Source organism: Notechis scutatus, chromosome 6, assembly GCF_049901735.1.
Source record: "Notechis scutatus isolate UNSWTSFEM ecotype Mainland chromosome 6, rNotScu1.2, whole genome shotgun sequence".
Taxonomy (NCBI): Eukaryota; Metazoa; Chordata; class Lepidosauria; order Squamata; family Elapidae; genus Notechis; species Notechis scutatus.
Genome location: NC_142014.1, coordinates 3,851,696 through 3,869,538, shown reverse-complemented (window position 1 = coordinate 3,869,538; position 17,843 = coordinate 3,851,696). Strand labels below are relative to the sequence as shown.

Here is a 17,843-nt window from a genome sequence, read left to right as displayed (position 1 = left end):
AAGGGGCCTTCCAGAATTCCAGAAACAGGCCTGTTTCCAGCTTCCGGTGGGTCTCCAGAGGCCTGGGAAGGCTGTTTTCACCCTCCCAGAGGCCCGAGGGAGGCCTCTGGACCCTTGGGAGGATGAAAAACAGCCTCCCCAGGCTCTGGAGACCCACCGGAAGCTGGAAGCAACCGGGCAGCAAACCAGTTTTTGGAATTTTTGAATCCCACCCTGGGTTGAATCCCACCCCTGCTTCTATACTTTTGGTCCTTTAAAACATGTGATCTTTCCCAGAAAGTTAAGAGAAGACAATGTCATCTGTCGGAAAGTGAAAGTAGACAGAGGTCTTACAGCAAATAAAATTCAAGCAGATCCAGCCCACGCAGCCACAAAGACAGTTTTTTTAAAATAAAATAAAAATATCGCCTATTACTTGATCCAGGGAGCTTGCAATTGGATGAAAACATTATCAGTTGTGTGAAATAAATGTTTTCTCAACCACAGGATAAGTCAGAAATCTAAAAATGGAACGCAACCATTGGAGAACAAAGCTCGCCCGTGTGGTCATCTTTGCAAATTGCTTTTTATTTTTCAGCTGGTTATACCTGCTAGATCCATTTTGCTCTTTTGAGAACTAGTTTTCTTTAAAAACAAACAACAACCTGTCATTTCTATCATTCAGGATCAGAATCAAGACTTGGTCCTTGAATTTGTGCATAAGTGCACAATCCCTGTCCCCAATTATTAGTTCCTATTTCTTGTATTTAAACTTATGTTTATTCTTGTTTCTGTTATATTGTAAGCTTTTGGCAAATGAATAAAATAAATAAAATAAAATAAATTTCCTCAAATTTCCTCTGAGTGAGCAGATTATGCAGAATATTCCACCGAAAGGAAGATGGCATCCCACTAGCAAAAGGCTCCTCCTAATTTACCCTCAGCTGATGTTTTGGCATCAAGTTCCGTTTTCTTTCTATAAGCTTCCTCGCAGTCACCCCAAGCCCTTCTTCCCCTCGTGAGATTTCCATTTCTACAAGCGTTGCAATTTCACAGCTGGGGAGATGAATGTGAGGGACGTTAATTCCTCTCGCCTGGAAGCAAAACAGAATTAGACTTACGGAACCTGGATCTCCTTCATTTAACGGAGAGAGTTATAAATCAAAAGCTGGAGGGTTGTTTTTTTTTTGTTGCAAAAGTTAAATGGTGTGTTTAATATTTCAGGATTTGTCTTTCAGGGGGTGCAGTGATGAACCCTGCCTCTATGGGGTGTTTTTTTTTGGCAATCTTCCCAACACAAAGTAAATGCTCCAACGCTGGGAGTTTTTAAGAAGAGATTGGATAGCCATTTGTCTGACGTGGTATAGGGTTTCCTGCCTAAGCAGGGGATTAGAAGACCTCCAAGGTCCCTTCCAACTGCTATTCTATTCTATTCTATTCTATTCTATTCTATTCTATTCTATTCTATTCTATTCTATTCTATTCTATTCTATTCTATTCCATCCCATCCCATCCCATCCCATCCCATCCCATCCCATCCCATCCCATCCCATCCCATCCCATCCCATCCCATCCCATTCTATTCTATTCTATTCTATTCTATTCTATTCTATTCTATTCTATTCTATTCTATTCTATTCTATTTTATTCCATTCCATTCCATTCCATTCCATTCTATTCCTTTCCTTTCCTTTCCATTCTATTAATTCTTCTCTTCTCTTCTCTTCTCTTCTCTTCTCTTCTCTTCTCTTCTCTTCTCTTCTCTTCTCTTCTCTTCTCTCCTTTCCTCTCCCCTCCCCTCCCATTCCATTCCATTCCATTCTATTCCTAATTCTAATTCTATTCCTTCCTTATGCCTTATTCTATTCCTTTCCATTCCATTCTACTAATTCTTATTCTATTCCTATTCCTATTCCTATTCCTATTCCTATTCTATTCTATTCTATTCTATTCTATTCTATTCTATTCTATTCTATTCTATTCTATTCCATTCCGATTCCGATTCCGATTCTATTCTATTCTATTCTATTCTATTCTATTCTATTCTATTCTATTCTATTCTATTCTATTCTATTCTATTCTATTCTATTCTATTTTATTCCATTCCATTCCATTCTATTCCTTTCCTTTCCTTTCCATTCTATTAATTCTTCTCTTCTCTTCTCTTCTCTTCTCTTCTCTTCTCTTCTCTTCTCTTCTCTTCTCTTCTCTTCTCTCCTTTCCTCTCCCCTCCCCTCCCATTCCATTCCATTCCATTCTATTCCTAATTCTAATTCTATTCCTTCCTTATGCCTTATTCTATTCCTTTCCATTCCATTCTACTAATTCTTATTCTTATTCTATTCCTATTCCTATTCCTATTCCTATTCCTATTCCTATTCCTATTCCTATTCCTATTCCTATTCCTATTCTATTCTATTCTATTCTATTCCGATTCCGATTCCGATTCCGATTCCGATTCTATTCTATTCTATTCTATTCTATTCTATTCTATTCTATTCTATTCTATTCTGACAGATGTACAGTCCTCGAGTTATGACCATAAGTGAACCTGACAATTAGGGTTATAAGCCATCATAGTTGTCAGACTGTGCTCCTTCTAAATCCCAAGAAAGAAATACTCAGACTCCATGATGTAGAGCAGAATTTATCTTTTACTGGAAAATGAATGGTAGCAACAGAATCAATTCCGAAACTAAAATATTGGCGGGTAAAACGCATATACAAAGGGATAGAATTGCTCCCCCCCTCCAGAGATCAAATGATTCTTCCAATTAAAACTTCTGAATAGGATCATGTGGTCATCTCTAGGTGATGATGAGGCTACTGTCAGTGACCTTGACATATTTTGATAAAAGTTCGCAGTTGCGCATAAAAAAGGACAGAGGTTAGTGAGAAATGGAAAGTTACAACAAAGAATCCCCCTCCCTTTCTTTACCCAGCAAAGGAATGCAAAACACCTCCTGCCTTCTTCCCTTCCAAGATTCCCCCCTCCCACCGTTTCATGACAGCCGAAAGAGAAGTAAAGAGCATAGCAACAAATAAGCCATAATTAGGGGCGAAGATATCTTGATAGGTAGGGATGAGCCTCTCTTGAGGCTGACAATAGTTATCACACTTGGCCAATAAAGAATATTCTAAATAGATTTCTTTTTTTTCCCTTCGTTTTCCCTAAATCAGAGGTGGTATTCAGCCGGTTCGGACCAGTCTGGAAAACCGGTAGCAGAAATTTTGAGTAGTTTGGAGAACCGGCCAATCCCACCTCTGACTGGCCCCGCCAACCCCATCTCTTCTCTGCCTCCCATCGAGTCCCAGCTGATCGGCTGGGTCTCCTTTGGTTGCCCGGCCCAGGAGAACGGAGCTGGAAAGCAGGTTAGAGGGGTGGGGAGAGAATGGGGATTTTGCAGTATCCTTCCCCTGCCATGCCCTCCAAGCCACGCCCACCAAGCCACACCACACCCACTAAGCCACGCCCACAGAGCTGGTAGTAAACATTTTTGAATCCCACCACTGCCCCAAATATGTCATAAAGTGCCCTTGTGTAGCCCAGGGCCCTACGGCTATGTTCAGAGGGCAATTCAGAATGCCTAACCGGTTGAAGGCACCGATGAGTAAATCTAGAACTTGAGTTGCAACATGTAGAATTCTCCTGTTTTGGGGAAGGGTGCTTAAAATTCTTCAGGGATCTTGAATAAAAAAGAAAATGAAAATTTGAAGAGATCCTGGTGAAAATTCTGCCTCTGCCTACCAGCCTCCAACGCAAGGCCCTTCTTCAGTCCCGACTCATCCTTCCAAGGGTACATTTTGTTCCTTGCCTGGAAACAGATGTGGATTGATGCCTCCACCTGATTCTGGCCTGGAAAATGGCGTGGGGAGATCCCCGAGGGAGATCTTCTTATATAAGACCCTTTCATAAAAAGATCTGGCATCCTCGCTTCCTACGCGGTGAGCCAAAGCGCAGGGCTACCTAATCTTGAAACCATCTTAAAAAGGGTTGTTGTTTTTTCTCCCCCTTGGCTCCCCAAAGGGTCAGAGGACAATCCTTCTTTCGCTGCAGCCTCCAACTTCCGCAGAGGAGGAGAACTCTGAAAACAAAACAAATTACACGCAGCTACTACACCCTTGAGGAAGCACTGGTGCTCACGGAGGAACGTAGCTCTCCTGCTAGCTGATTCCACTCCCCGTGGACATTTCATTTCTGCATTTGACCAGAATTCAAGCAAAGGGTAAGAAGGGACATGACCGAATATTAGGCCAGTGTGCGGCTGCAGTTGGAAGCAGAAATTCTCCCCCAATTTCTTCCTCCTGCTGCCTAAAGCTGGAGAAATAATCTGCTCGCTCCAACATAGTCACCTTGATCTTGTTCAGATGATATGCATTTAACTGGATCACTGCCGGAATCAATGGGTCATGGGAACCTCTTAACTGGCTCAACTAATCCTGGTAAAGTTGATCTTAGGTTCTAAATGAAACTCAAGGACATTTGGGGAGAAATTACTTCTCTGTTGCCTATAACCTGTTTAGCAAGGATTTTGGGTGACCCTTCCTGTGTCTGGACCTTAACACCTAATTGTTGATATTGTTACTTAGTTGGATAATGAAATGTCTGCAAGAAAACAACCAAGTTCAGAGAGCATCATAGTTGTTGCCATCCTCCTCCTCTTCCTCCCTCTCTCCCTCAACTGATGATGTTACCTAGTTAGGTAATTAAATGTCTGCAAGAAAACAACTAAACTCAGACAGCACCAGTGACTACCATTTCCTCCTCCTCCTCCTCCTCCTCCTCCCCCACTTGCTTCTAGCCCTGATAATGTTCCCTAGTAGGGTAATGAAACATTTACAAGAACAAACAACTAAACTCAGAGAACAGCAAGGAAAGGGGGGAAAGAGAATGGAAAATTTAAGATTGGGAAAAACAACTCCAAAAAAAAAAAAATAGAGTGAAAAATAGGTATAAAATCAGAAAGCAACAGAAGAGGGAAATGCAGAAGAGAGAATTAGAAGTAGAGAGACAAGGGGGTAAAAAGGGGAGGGAAAAGAAGAGAGGGAAGAAAGAAAGGAAAAGAAGTTATAAAGGACAGAAACAAAATATAGAGAAACAGGGCCTATTTAGAGATAATGGGTGAAAATTTAATGGAAAAAGGGATTCTGCAAAAGTACATAAGATAGTATTAGAAAGTACATAAGATATATAAGAAACAGAAATAATTTTAGAAAATATGAAACAATGTATGATTAAAATGTTTGATAAAATAGCTATCGTAATTCAGTGGAATGCTTGTCAATAAATAAATGTAACAAAATGAATATTTAATGATTTACAAAACATATGTGAAGAGAAATAAGGGAAAAATTAATTATGGAGATTATATGTGTCTTTAAGGAAGTATGACATTTAATTGAAAAGAAGTGTTAAAGATGGTAAGATTTTAATGATTATTAATGATAGAACTGAATTGGAATGGAATGAGGGTTTATAATTACATATATTTATAATCTTTTTTTAAAAAAGAATATAGGGTGTATTATAAGAATGTACCAGCAGAATTTGATTGGAAGTTATGTATTATGTATTATATTGAAGGTCATAACCTTATGGTATATATTGAAATTTAAATAAGAGTTGAATGGATGTAATTAAAAGATATAAAGGTGTCATTCTCCAATTAATAACTACAGGAGAAAATTTGTTTAATGAGAAAAGACAATATGAAATTGAAACAGAACAGACAAAAGTATAAATATAATGATTTGAATTGAGATGTGATAATCAAAATAAAATTGAGAAAATTAAAAGAGGGGAAAAACTATATAGAAAATGTAGAATAGTATAAGATATGGAATAGAAGGAGCATGAAATTGAGTTTTGTGTCTGTATAAACGTCAGCCTTCAAGATTTTTTCCCTTTGTTCTGCATCTTTCGGCTGTCATAAGTAACGGGGGGAGGAGGGGGGAATGGTTCTGGGAAGTGAGCTGGAGGTGTTACAAACCAGAACTGTATAAACTGGGGTGGGGTGGGGTAGATTCTTGCTCAGGTTTCTATCCTATGCTATGCGCGGCTACAACCCTTTATCAAACTATGTCAAGGTCAATGGACAGAAGCCTCATCACCACCTGGAGATGCCCACATGATATATACACAACTTTTAATTGGATGAGACAATTGAACTATTGGGGGTGGGAACGTGGCCATTACTTTGTATATGTGATTTATGCGCCCATTTTCTCAGATTCAGAATTCTTTTGTTGCTACCACTTGATTTCCAGTAAAAGATATCTTTTCTCTGATTAAAGGAGTCTAAGTATTTCTTTCTTGGATTTTGAACGGAGCACCAGCTGACATTATTCAACCCGGGACCATGCTATTTTCAAAAAAGATGTTTTACTTGTATTTTGTATGTGTGAAAACCCAAATAAAACTTTATTAAAAAAAGAGAGAGAGAACAGCAAGCATCCAACAAAGACGATTAGGAGACTGGAGGCTAAAAGATATGAAGAACGGATGCAGGAACTGGGCCTGGCTAGTCTAATGAAAAGAAGGACCAGAAGGACATGATAGCAGTCTTCCAGTCTCTCAGGGGCTGCCCCAAAGAAGAGGGAGTCAAGCTATGCTCCAAAGCACCACTGAACAAGACAAGAAGCAACGGATGGAAACTCATCCAGGAGAGAAGCAACCAAGAACTAAGGAGAAACTTCCTTACAGTGTGTACAATTAATCAGTGGAACAACTTGCCTCCAGAAGTTGTGAATTCTCCAACACTGGAAGTTTTTAAGAAGAGATTGGACAACCATTTGTCTGAAGTGGTGTAGGGTTTCCTGCATAGGCAGGGGGTTGGACAAGAAGACCTCCAAGATCCCTTCCAACTTCTTCTCTTCTCTTCTCTTCTCTTCTCTTCTCTTCTCTTCTCTTCTCTTCTCTTCTCTTCTCTTCTCTTCTCTTCTCCTCTCCTCTCCTCTCCTCTCCTCTCCTCTCCTCTCCTCTCCTCTCCTCTCTTCTCTTCTATATTCTATTCTATCACACAGTTCAACCCCGAGCTACAAATATCAACATTATCAGTAGTAGAGATCAATATCCTGTCAATAGCATTTCTGTTCGCACCCTATCTCTATCTCCTTTTACGTCTTTCTCCCTGTGGCCCTGCTGAGGGGAAATAAGTCCTCCCAGTCCTTGTTTGTGGGTGGTCTAGATCCCAATTGCACCCCTGCAGATTTTGCCCTCCCCCCCTTTTTTTTCTTTGCAAAATAGAAAGCCAAGTAGCAAATCCTGCAGGAAGCATGAGCATTTTATGCAGCCACTAAGATGATTCAGGGGACGCAGTGGCTCAGTGGCTAAGACGCTGAGCTTGTCGATCAGAAAGGTCTGCAGTTCAGCGGTTCGAATCCCCAGCGCCATGTCATGGAGTGAGCTCCCGTTCTTTGTTCCAGCTTCTGCCAACCTAGCAGTTCGAAAGCATGTAAAAAATGCAAGTAGAAAAATAGGTGGGAAGGGAACAGCGTTCTGTGCACCTTCGGTGTTTAGTCTTGCTGGCCACATGACCACGGAGACGTCTTTGGACAGTGCTGGCTCTTCGGCTTTGTAACGGAGATGAACACCGCCCCCTAGGAGCCGGAAATGACCAGCACGGATGTGCGAGGAGGGGAACCTTTACCTTTACATCTTCTTTTAGAATATTTAAGAACTTTTAGAATAGTTAAGACCTTCTGGGGCATCTTCTTCAGCTTCTGGGAAACTGGCCAACTGAGGTTTCCCATGGCCTAAATACAGAAGCTGCCCCAAATGACCTTGATAAGGATTTCTCAAGGATTCCGCTTTCGGATAACTGTGGATGTATTCCACTGCATTAAAGAGAACTCATTAAATGTTACTCTCGTTATCTCCGCTTGGTATTTCAGCTGAAATGGATGGGATTCTTTTGCCTAGACTGCAAATAGTCATTTGCTGGGAATGTACTAAAATGGATTTCTAACATGGGAGCAAGGCAGCTACGAGCTAGATAAAAAAAAAAGATTAAGCCCTCATTTCTTAATAGGGGAGTTGTTAAAAGAATGGAGTTCTTGCATCTCTCCAGCCTTAACCCAACTCTTTAATATGGCTAGTCCTCTACTTATGACTCCCCAATTGGGACCAGAATTTCTGTTGCCAAGCAAGGCAATTGTGAAGCAAGTCACTGCCAATTTTACATATTTTTGTTGTTGCCATGGTTGAGAAGTGAATCACCGCAGTCGTTACGTGAGTCATGCAGTCGTTAAGCGAACCTGGCTCTCCCCATTGACTTTGCTTATCGAAAGCTGGCTGGGAAGGTTACAAACGTTTTTTTTTAAAAAATAAATTTGTATTCCTTATCTGCATCTTAGCTCTCTTTTGATGCCACCCAAAGTCTCTGGTCACGAGATGGGCAGCTATACAAACTGATGAAAAAAAAATCAATCCTTTGGGCATTTCCCTTGCCCTTTGCAAACCAAGCCAAATCCTAACGTTGAATCCTTGTGAAGATTGGAAGCTGCAAAGCAGACAGTCCACCTTCCTTCGCTGTACTGAATCGCCCCTGCCAGCTGTGCCACAAAGAGGCAACTTGTCAGCATTTCTGCAATGACGTGCTTTTCTCGGCAGTTGCAACCATCATATTACAATGCCAGCAAATAACAGAATAAGAGAGTTGGGAAGGACCTCGAAGGTCTTCTAGTCCAGCCCCTTGCTCAAGCAGGAGACCCTATACCCAGGGGTGGGATTCAATTTTTTTAAACAACCGGTTCTATGAGTGTGGCTTAGGTGGTGGGTGTGGCTTGGTGGTCATGTTATTGGCTGGGCGTGACCAACTCAACATCACTCACATCGAGGCACGCATCTCCTCGCCTGGCCCCTCATGACTGTGGGGATGCTGCAACAGTCGTAAGTGTGAAAAATGGTCCTCAGTCACTTTTTTCAGTGTAACAAGGGTTAACGGAGAGGCAGTTTCTGTAAGCAACACCAGAATGTTTCCTTCCTGCCTTCCTTACAGGATTAGGCCAGTAATTTCTTCTAACAACCGGTTCTCCGAACTACTTAGAATGTTAACAACCGGTTCTAGCGAATAGGTGCGAACTGGTAGAATCCCACCCCTGCCTATACCATTTCAGTTAAAGGGTTGTCCAATATCTTTTTAAAAACCTCCAACGATGGAGCAACCACAACTTCTGGAGGCAAGCTGTTCCACTGGTTAATTGTTCCAAAATTGTTAGGAAAGTCCTCCTTGGTTCTAGGTTGCTATTCTTCTTGATTAATTTCCCTCCATTGTTTCTGTAACTAACCAGATCAATTTTAATCAAATAATAGAATAACAGAGTTGGAAGGGACCCTGGAGGCCATCTAGTCCAACCTCCTGCCCAAGCAGGAGACCCTACACCATTTCTGACAGATGGGAGTCCAATTCCTCCTGAGTTCTAGGTTTCCTTTTGTCACCTTCTTTAGTTTCCATCCATTGTTTCTGTAAGTAACCACCTTGATTTTAATCGAATAACAGAATAACAGAATTGGAAGGGACCTTGGAGGTCTTCTAGTCCAACCCTCTACCCAAATAGGACACACTACACCATTTCAGACAAGTGAATTACGCCGTCTTCGGTCTGACTTAAGCATGGTATATAAAATCATACATTGCAATGTCCTACCTGTCAGTGAATACTTCAGCTTCAACCATAACAACACAAGAGCACACAATAGATACAAACTCAAAGTAAACCGCACCAAACTTGATTGCAGGAAATATGACTTCAGCAATAGAGTGGTCAATGTCTGGAATACTCTACCCCAGGGGTCCCCAACCGCCGGTCCGCGGACCGGTACCGGGCCGCGGAACAAGCCTTACCGGGCCGCTGGTTGCTGGGCGCCGCCATCTTTTTTGGTAAAAAGCGCTTCTGGTGAGCTTTTCCGGGTAGAAAGCTCACCGGGCGCTGTTTCGTCATAAAAGATGGCGGCCCTCGGTGAGCTTTTCCGGTAGAAAGCCATTTCTACCGAAAAAGCTCACCAGAAGCGCTAGCGCCGCCATCTTTTTAGACGAACAGCGCTCGGTGACGTCACCGGAAGCGCCTTTTCGTCATAAAAAGATGGCGGCGCCCAGTTGACGCCGGTACCGGGCCGCGGCGCCCAGCTGATGTCGGAACCGGGCCGCGGCGTCGAAAAGGTTGGGGATCCCTGCTCTACCCGACTCTGTAGTTTCTTCCCCAAACCCCAAAAACTTTAACCTTAGACTGTCTACTATTGACCTCACCCCTTTCCTAAGAGGTCTGTAGGGGGCGTGCATAAGCGCACCAACGTGCCTACCGTCCCTGTCCTATTGTTTCTCTTATTCTTCTTTTATTTTTATTATATGTACCCATTTCATGTATTCACAACTATGTATACATTTATACTTATTATCTTGTAAACAATTGGCAAATCAAATAAATAAATAAAATAAATAAATAAATAAGTGGTTGTTGAATCTCTTCTTAGCTGTAACCATGATTACATATTGAAGCAGCGATGGGATTGTGATGGGATACATTCTATAAAGCAGGGGTCTTCAAACTTGACAGCTTTAAGACTTGTGGACTTCAACTCCCAGAAATCCTCCTCCAGTCATGTTAGCTCAGGAATTCTGGGAGTTGGAAGTCCACAAGTCTTAAACTTGCCATGTTTGAAGACCCTTGTTCTAAAGTAATGGGACTTCGAAGGTTGGGAAGGGGTTGCCTAGGAGCTGGGGGCTGGCATGTATCAGGTGTCCCTGCCAATGGGAAAAAAAGGGGGCCCGTTAAATGTTCTGCAGAGCTGGACTGCTGTGCAGAAAACACCGGCTTTGTTCCACTTTCCAACAAACAGCAGGAGAGCCAAGAACAGCAACAATTTAACTTTGAAAATTGCATCCACGCCATGGCGCCCGTCCAGGGCTCTCATTCATTGGCACAAAACTCTTGCCTGCAGCTTGTTCTAGGGGGCCATCAGAGGATCTGAGAATTGGCTGATCAGTTTCAAAAAAATAAGCAAAGAGGAAACCATAGATCCTAAGGGCAAAACAAAAATGAGAGTGTGCAGAAAATAATAAGAATCATAACAATAACAACAACAACAACAATAATACTACCCTGATTCTACAAAAAATCACCCTACTTGGAACAGCTTATAACCTCTGATGCTACCTGAATAGTTCCTAGGTCCTGTGAGCTACCAACCAGCCCTAAAGGCTGTGAATCTCACTAAAGATTAAATAATAACAATAACAATAATAATAAAAATGATAGCTCAGTTTCTATGTCAAGTCAAACATGGAGAGCACTTTGGGTTTGCCGCAAGAGGAAAGCAACTCGCTTTGCCAAAAAAGCCATCGAATCAAGATTTGCCACCCATGTTAGGAATCCACCTTCTGTGTGAAACTGACTAGGTAAAACTCAGGTCGTTTCATCTGAATGGCTGATCTAGAGACTCAAGATGAATGCCGGAGAAAGGAGGGGGGCAGCTGTTAAGGTGGGGGGAAGCCAGTTCAGGTTACCCGATGGGAAAAAAAAAGGGAATTCTTTTCTCTCTTTTGAAAAACAACAACTCAGAAATGTCTAAATAAGCCATTCAGGCATGTAGTTCTCTACTTAGAGTGCCCACCGACATCTCAATTGGGAAAGGAAACTTCTTCCTTTCCTAAAAGCATTTTGCAATCAAGCAGAGGTGGGAATCATCCGGTTCACACTGGTTCATGAGAACCGGTTGTTAACTTTCTGAGCGGTTTGGTGAACTGGTCGTTGGAAGAAATCATGAGGGCAGAGAACCGGTGGTTAAATTATTGGAATCCCACCACTGTGATCAAGACTTGGCAAGAAAAAAAAAAGGCAGAGCAGGGCCCATCCCTTCCTTCAGAGCTTCGCTTGGGCCTTCCTGTTTTTCCCCGTTCGAGATACTTGCAAAGTGACCTGGACACAAGTTAGAAGAAGGCCTGTTAAGTCAGCAGCAATGGTGGTGGGGTGACTGCAGCCCTGCCACTGTAGAAAGGAGGGAGGAAGGGGTGGGGAGGCAAATGGGAAGAGGGGATCCACAACTGGAATGAGTTGGAAGGGCCCTTGGAGGTCTTCTAGTCCAACCCCTTGCTCAAGCAGGAGACCCTATATCATTCTGGATACAAATGGCTGCCCAATCTCTTCTTCAAAACTTCCGTGAGGGAGAAGGAAGGAAGGAAGGAAGGAAGAGGGAGGGAAGGAAGGAAGGAAAGAACGAAGAAAGTCAGCAAAACAGAATAACAAAGTTGAAAGGGATCTTGGAGGTCTTCTAGTCCAACCCTTCTGCTCAAGCAGGAAACCCCATACCATTTTGGACAAGTGGTTGTCCAGTCTCTTCTTAAAAACCTCCAGTGATGGAGAAGGAAGGAAGAAAGGAAGGGAGGGAAGGAGAAAGGATAACAGCAGAGCAATATAACAAAGATGGAAGGGACCTTGGAGGTCTCCTACTCCAACCTCCTGCTCAAGGGTCATCTGGGTCAAATGCCTGTCCAGGATCTTCTTAAAAACCTCCAGTGATGGAGCACCCACAACTTCTGGAGGCAAGGAGTTACACTGGTTAATTGTGAATGTGGAGAGGATGGAGGATGGGTGGATGGGTGGAAGGGAGAAGTTATGGCAAGGCAACAGAGGACCTCTTGAAAGCCTTTGACCCAGAGACACCTTGGTTTGAACTACAGCACTAAAGAACATCACCAATTTAAGAACCCACTCCTTCCTCCATCGGTGGCCCTCTATTTTAGAAGTACATGGAGCTTCAGAAGAGCCAGACTGAGTACCAGCAATCTCTGTTTGCTCCGTGGAACCACTTGCCTCCAGAAGTTGTAAATGCTCCATCACTGGAAGTTTTTAAGACTCCTTCCAGCTCTATTCTGATTGAGTTGCCTTTCCTAGGAATTTCTCTCTTCTAAAGACACGCAAACAATTTGCAGCTCCCCTTCCATCCCCCACCCCCCAGATTTGAAACAGAGGTTACTCTACCTGGTACACTGCTCTGGAGATGCACCATGGTTTAAGCATCAGGCGTACAATCTGGAGGTGCCTGAACCGGTCAGCGCCCAGGACTCGTGAAGTCAGATTCCAGGCTATGGAATGCCAACTAAGTAGAAGATCTTCAAACCTAAATGGCACAGCTGCCATGCCAACTCACAAAGCAGGAAAAGGGAAAAAAAAACCAAAAATCCCTGGCCCGGGGTTCCCTCGGTGGTTTGCTAAAGTTTTCAGACTTCTACCAAACGAAGTTTAAAATGTCAGCGTGATTTTTTTTTTTCATGAAAGAAAAAAAAGAAAACCCTGAATCAACCCCAGATTTTGTTGATGCGGGTCATTCTCGGAGAGAACAATTTCTCTCGGGCTGCGGCTTGTCCCTCGAATGCCAAAAAAAAATCTCTTCTTTTTGCTACAAAAGGAACGTCTTATCTTTTAAAACAAGTCAGCCTCCCCGTACATGTTGCTGCTTTCTGCACAGCTCCACGCCAGCCGGGGAACTAAAGTTACCAGTTGAAATCTGGACTCCTGACTTAAGCCTCCAAAATGCCAGAATTCTGTCCAGCGAGGATGGAAAACAAGGCTCTCTCTCTCTCTTTTTTGTCTGACTGACTCCCTGCCTGCCAACATTCGCAAGGCATTCCATTTCCCCCCCCGTTTAACTCTTGAAGATTCATAGTGGGACGGCTGAACAATTACCTTGCCACACTTGTTCTTATTTACCTGTAAGCCACCCATGTATACACCACTGCTGGCAAGTGAGGGTTGTTAGGAATGCTTTGGGTGCTTCAATTCAGCCCACCCTTAGACCCTGCGGGATAAAATGACTGCCGGATGCCAGTTCAAACTGAAACCCATTAATCCACCCACAGAAGTCCAACAAACTGGAGGCGGAGAGGTCAATCAATCAGAATAGAGCTGGAAGGTACCCTGGGGGTCTTCTAGTCCAGCCCCCTGCTCAAGCAAGAGACCCTCGATCTTTCCAGACAAGTGTCTGTCCAGTTTCTTCTTGAAAGCCTCCAGTGATGGATCACCTATAACTTCTGGTGGCAAGCTGTTCCACTGGTTAATTGTCCTCATTGTCAGGAAGTTTCTCCTGAGTTCTAGGTTGCTTCTCTCCTTGATGAGTTTCCATCTGATGCTACTTGTCCTGCCTTCTGTTGCTTTGGAGAATAAGTTGACCCCCCTCTTCTTCTTTGGGGCAGCCCCTCAAGTTCTGGAATGCTGTTATCATGTCCTCCCCAAGTCCGTCTTTTCTATAGACTGGCCAGACTCAAATCCTGCAACCATTCTTTGTATGTTTTCGTCTCTAGGCCTTTAATCATCTTAGTTGCTCTTCTTTGCACTTTTTCCAAAGGAAAAAAAAAGAGCTTGGTTGTTTTCTTGCAGATGTTTCATGACCCAAACTAGGTACCACCATCAGTGCTACACTAGCATGGATGATGATACCTATTTGGGTCATGAAATGTCTGCAAGAAAGCAACCAAGCTCAGAGAACACCAAGGATCCCATCCCCATCTTCCTCCTCCTCCTCCTCCTCCTCCTCCTCCTCCTCCTCCTCCTCCTCCTCCTCCTCCTCCTCCTCCATGCCTTCTAAAACTGATAACATTACCTAGTTGGGCAATGAAACATCTGCAAGAAAACAACCAAGGATCCCATAGTCTTTTTCCTCCTCCTCCTCCTCCTCCTCCTCCTCCTCCTCCTCCTCCTCCTCCTCCTCCTCCTCCTCCTCCTCCTCCTCCTCCTCCTCCTCCATGCCTTCTAGCACTGATAACATTACCTAGTTGGGCAATGAAACATCTGCAAGAAAACAACCAAGGATCCCATAGTCCTCCTCCTCCTCCTCCTCCTCCTCCTCCTCCTCCTCCTCCTCCTCCTCCTCCTCCTCCTCCTCCTCCTCCTCCTCCTCCTCCTCCTCCATGCCTTCTAGCACTGATAACATTACCTAGTTGGGCAATGAAATATCTTCAAGAAAACAACCAAGGATCCCATAGTCTTTTCCTCCTCCTCCTCCTCCTCCTCCTCCTCCTCCTCCTCCTCCTCCTCCTCCTCCTCCTCCTCCATGCCTTCTAGCACTGATAACATTACCTAGTTGGGCAATGAAATATCTTCAAGAAAAACAATCAAGCTCAGAGAACACCAAGGATCCCATAGTTCTCTCTCGTTAATTAGGGATTTTCCTTTTATCAGAGTCTACAGAATGCCTGGTTAGACCAGAGCACTCATGTATAGAGACACCCACTTGCTGGCCAGAGTTTTGTAGACAAAACGCACAACCATGGCATGCTCTGCTGGGTCACAGCACCCCCATAATGTTTGTCTCTTTCATTGCAATACGGTTAGTCTTTGACTTGCAATCATTGCTTTAGTGACTGCTTGAAGTTACAACAGCACTGGAAAAAGTGACTTATGATCGTTTTTTCACCCTTACAGCCATTGCTAGAGATCAAAATGCAGATCCTTGGCCACTGACTCATATTTACAATGGTTGCAGTGTCCAGGGGTTCACCTGATCCTTTTTTGCGACCTTCCGACAAGCGAAGTCAAACGAGGAAGCCAGATTTGCATAACAACCAGATTATTAACTTAACCACTGCAGTGATTCACTTAACAACGGTGGCAAGAAAGATGGTAAAATGGGGCAAAATTCGCTTAACACCTGTCTCGCTTAGTAACAAGAAATTTGGGCGGGTTGTATGTTGAGAACTACCTGTAATGACTTTTAACTGTGATAGCGATTGATAGCTGACATGGGAAGCTAAACATTTTAACAATGAATGTTGATTGTCAGGATTCTGGCAGTGACCCCCATTTAAATCCCGAGTCTCGAGCCAAACTTCCAAAACTTCAAAAGGATTTATTAGCAGTAAACATGCCGGCAGTGCCTGAGTGTAGACCACTCTGAGATACATAATTAATTGTCACCCTTAACTCTGATTTCTCCCCGCACCCCCTGGGTGTATCCTAATTCACATTCTCCAATGGGACACGTCCACAGCCAAGAATCATCAATCATGCTCTCCAGTTAGAATTTTGCCTGGCAGAAACTTCAGTCACCTAGTTACTATCTTTGAAAAACTGTTTATGGAATGCACTTTCAGTTTCCAAGCTGCCACACCACTCTTTCAAACCTCTCCCCCCGCTCCCTTTCTGTTGGCAACTCTAAAAATACCAGAAAAATAATTTATGAGTTGACAGTTGATTCATTAGCCGGCTTTTCATTTTTTTAAAAAGCATATCCACATATGAAATTATTGTATTTTCTTCCAATCTCATTTTAAATTGCATTTTATTCCGATTTCCATTTTATATTGTTTTTACTGGGATTTTAGTAAATTTGTGTTTGGAACTCTGCACTTTGGTATGGCCCACGGGCCAATCAATAATCTAACTGATTAACTAAAAGCATATCCAACTCAGCTGTAAAATCCATTGCAAACCATTAAACGGCTTCCACTATTATCTGGAATGGACTATAGATTAACCTTGTGCTTCCTGTTATTCTACAGGCTAAGATCATGACGAAGCATCCTGGCTTTCCAAGCAGCCTTGATCTGTTGATGGAATTATGTTGTGAAGGGTTTTTGTTTGTTTTTGTTTAACTTCCTCACAAGAGAACTGGTCAAGCCACAGAAACATCTGCCTGCTTGAAGTTTCAGTTTGTCTTCATTTTTCGACAAACGTTGGTGGTTGACTGGATTGCCAATTTCCCTGAAGGAAACCAGAAGCCTACGGGATAATAATTAAGTCTGAGGGAAATTGAGGAAAAAGTTTTTGAAAGTTTGAGCGGACGTGGCATGCTCAGATGGGGAATTAGGATGTAAATGGATATCAAGAAGGATATGGAGAAGAGGGAAGCTTTTAGAATATTTGATTGCAATTATTCCATATTAAATGTATTTATTACACATATTTCTATACTGCCCAACTTCCAAGACTCCCGGTAGCATACGAATACAAACAAAAAGAAAAATCCCAGTTTCAACCAATCCAGCCCAACTAACCAAACAACAATATGGCGTCCAACAGTATGCAAACAGGATCAACATTCAAATGCAATATAAAAAAACAAGAGTCAAGGTATTTCAGTCCCAAGTCATCTCTCAAAAGCTTGCTCAAAGATTCAATCTGCCAGAATTGCAGTATTTTGTTGCAATTCAAGAAAGGGAGAATAACGGGATAAAGAAATTCATCGCTGCAATGTTGATGCAGCATTGACACAAGAAAAGAAAATTAACCGGTGGAGGAATAAATTAACGAAGAGTTGCGCATATGTGGAAAAAAATATATCAGTTACAATCTTCATTTCCATCTTCTCTTCTTCCTTGCTTTTTGTACTAGGCCCTGCATTTAGATCCTGGGGTCAACCATTTTAGGAGGACTTGTACCAAACATGTCCCGAAGGTGCTTTTTCAAAAGGCAACTGGGTTGTCTTTCCAAGAAAGTCCAGCTGCCTCTGGAAAAACCACCTTTGGGACAACCATGGCCTGGATGACGGAGAATCTCCCAGACATTGTACCAAATATTCCTCCCCTCCAGTCAATTCCTCAAGACTAATTTACGATGTTGTATGACTGATTATGAGCCAACCAGGTGATGTTGACTCAGCAGCCACACAGATAGATTTTCTATCTTTCTCTCATCTCATCTCCCATCTCCCACCTGACCCTTAGGTCTTCCAACGGTATCCATCATAGGTGAAAATGAGTCAATTCAGCGGCTGTTGTTCCTTTTCTCTCTCTCTCAAGATCATGTGCAGTGTTAATACCACTTTATAATGCCTCAGTAAGGCCACACTTGGAATCCTGCGTCCAGTTTTGGTCACCACACTATAAAAAAGATGTTGAGACTCTAGAAAAAGTGCAGAGAAGAGCAACCAA

General features: G+C 42.8%; 1 protein-coding gene across 6 annotated transcripts in view; it reads right to left on the bottom strand.

The window, feature by feature from the left end:
• Nucleotides 1-17,843, bottom strand: part of FRMD4A (FERM domain containing 4A) — a 364,998-nt gene that overhangs the window by 178,021 nt on the left and 169,134 nt on the right. Inside the window, exon 1 of one of the 6 annotated variants that reach the window (XM_087969197.1) lies at nt 12,958-13,443. The exons of 4 other annotated variants lie outside the window; for them this stretch is intronic. In XM_087969197.1, coding sequence (XP_087825323.1) covers nt 12,958-13,116 — 159 coding nt within the window. In that variant the 5' untranslated portion in view covers nt 13,117-13,443. Of the gene's footprint in view, nt 1-12,957; nt 13,444-17,843 lie in introns of those variants that run through there. One more of the 6 variants, XM_087969196.1, reaches the window with a different exon arrangement.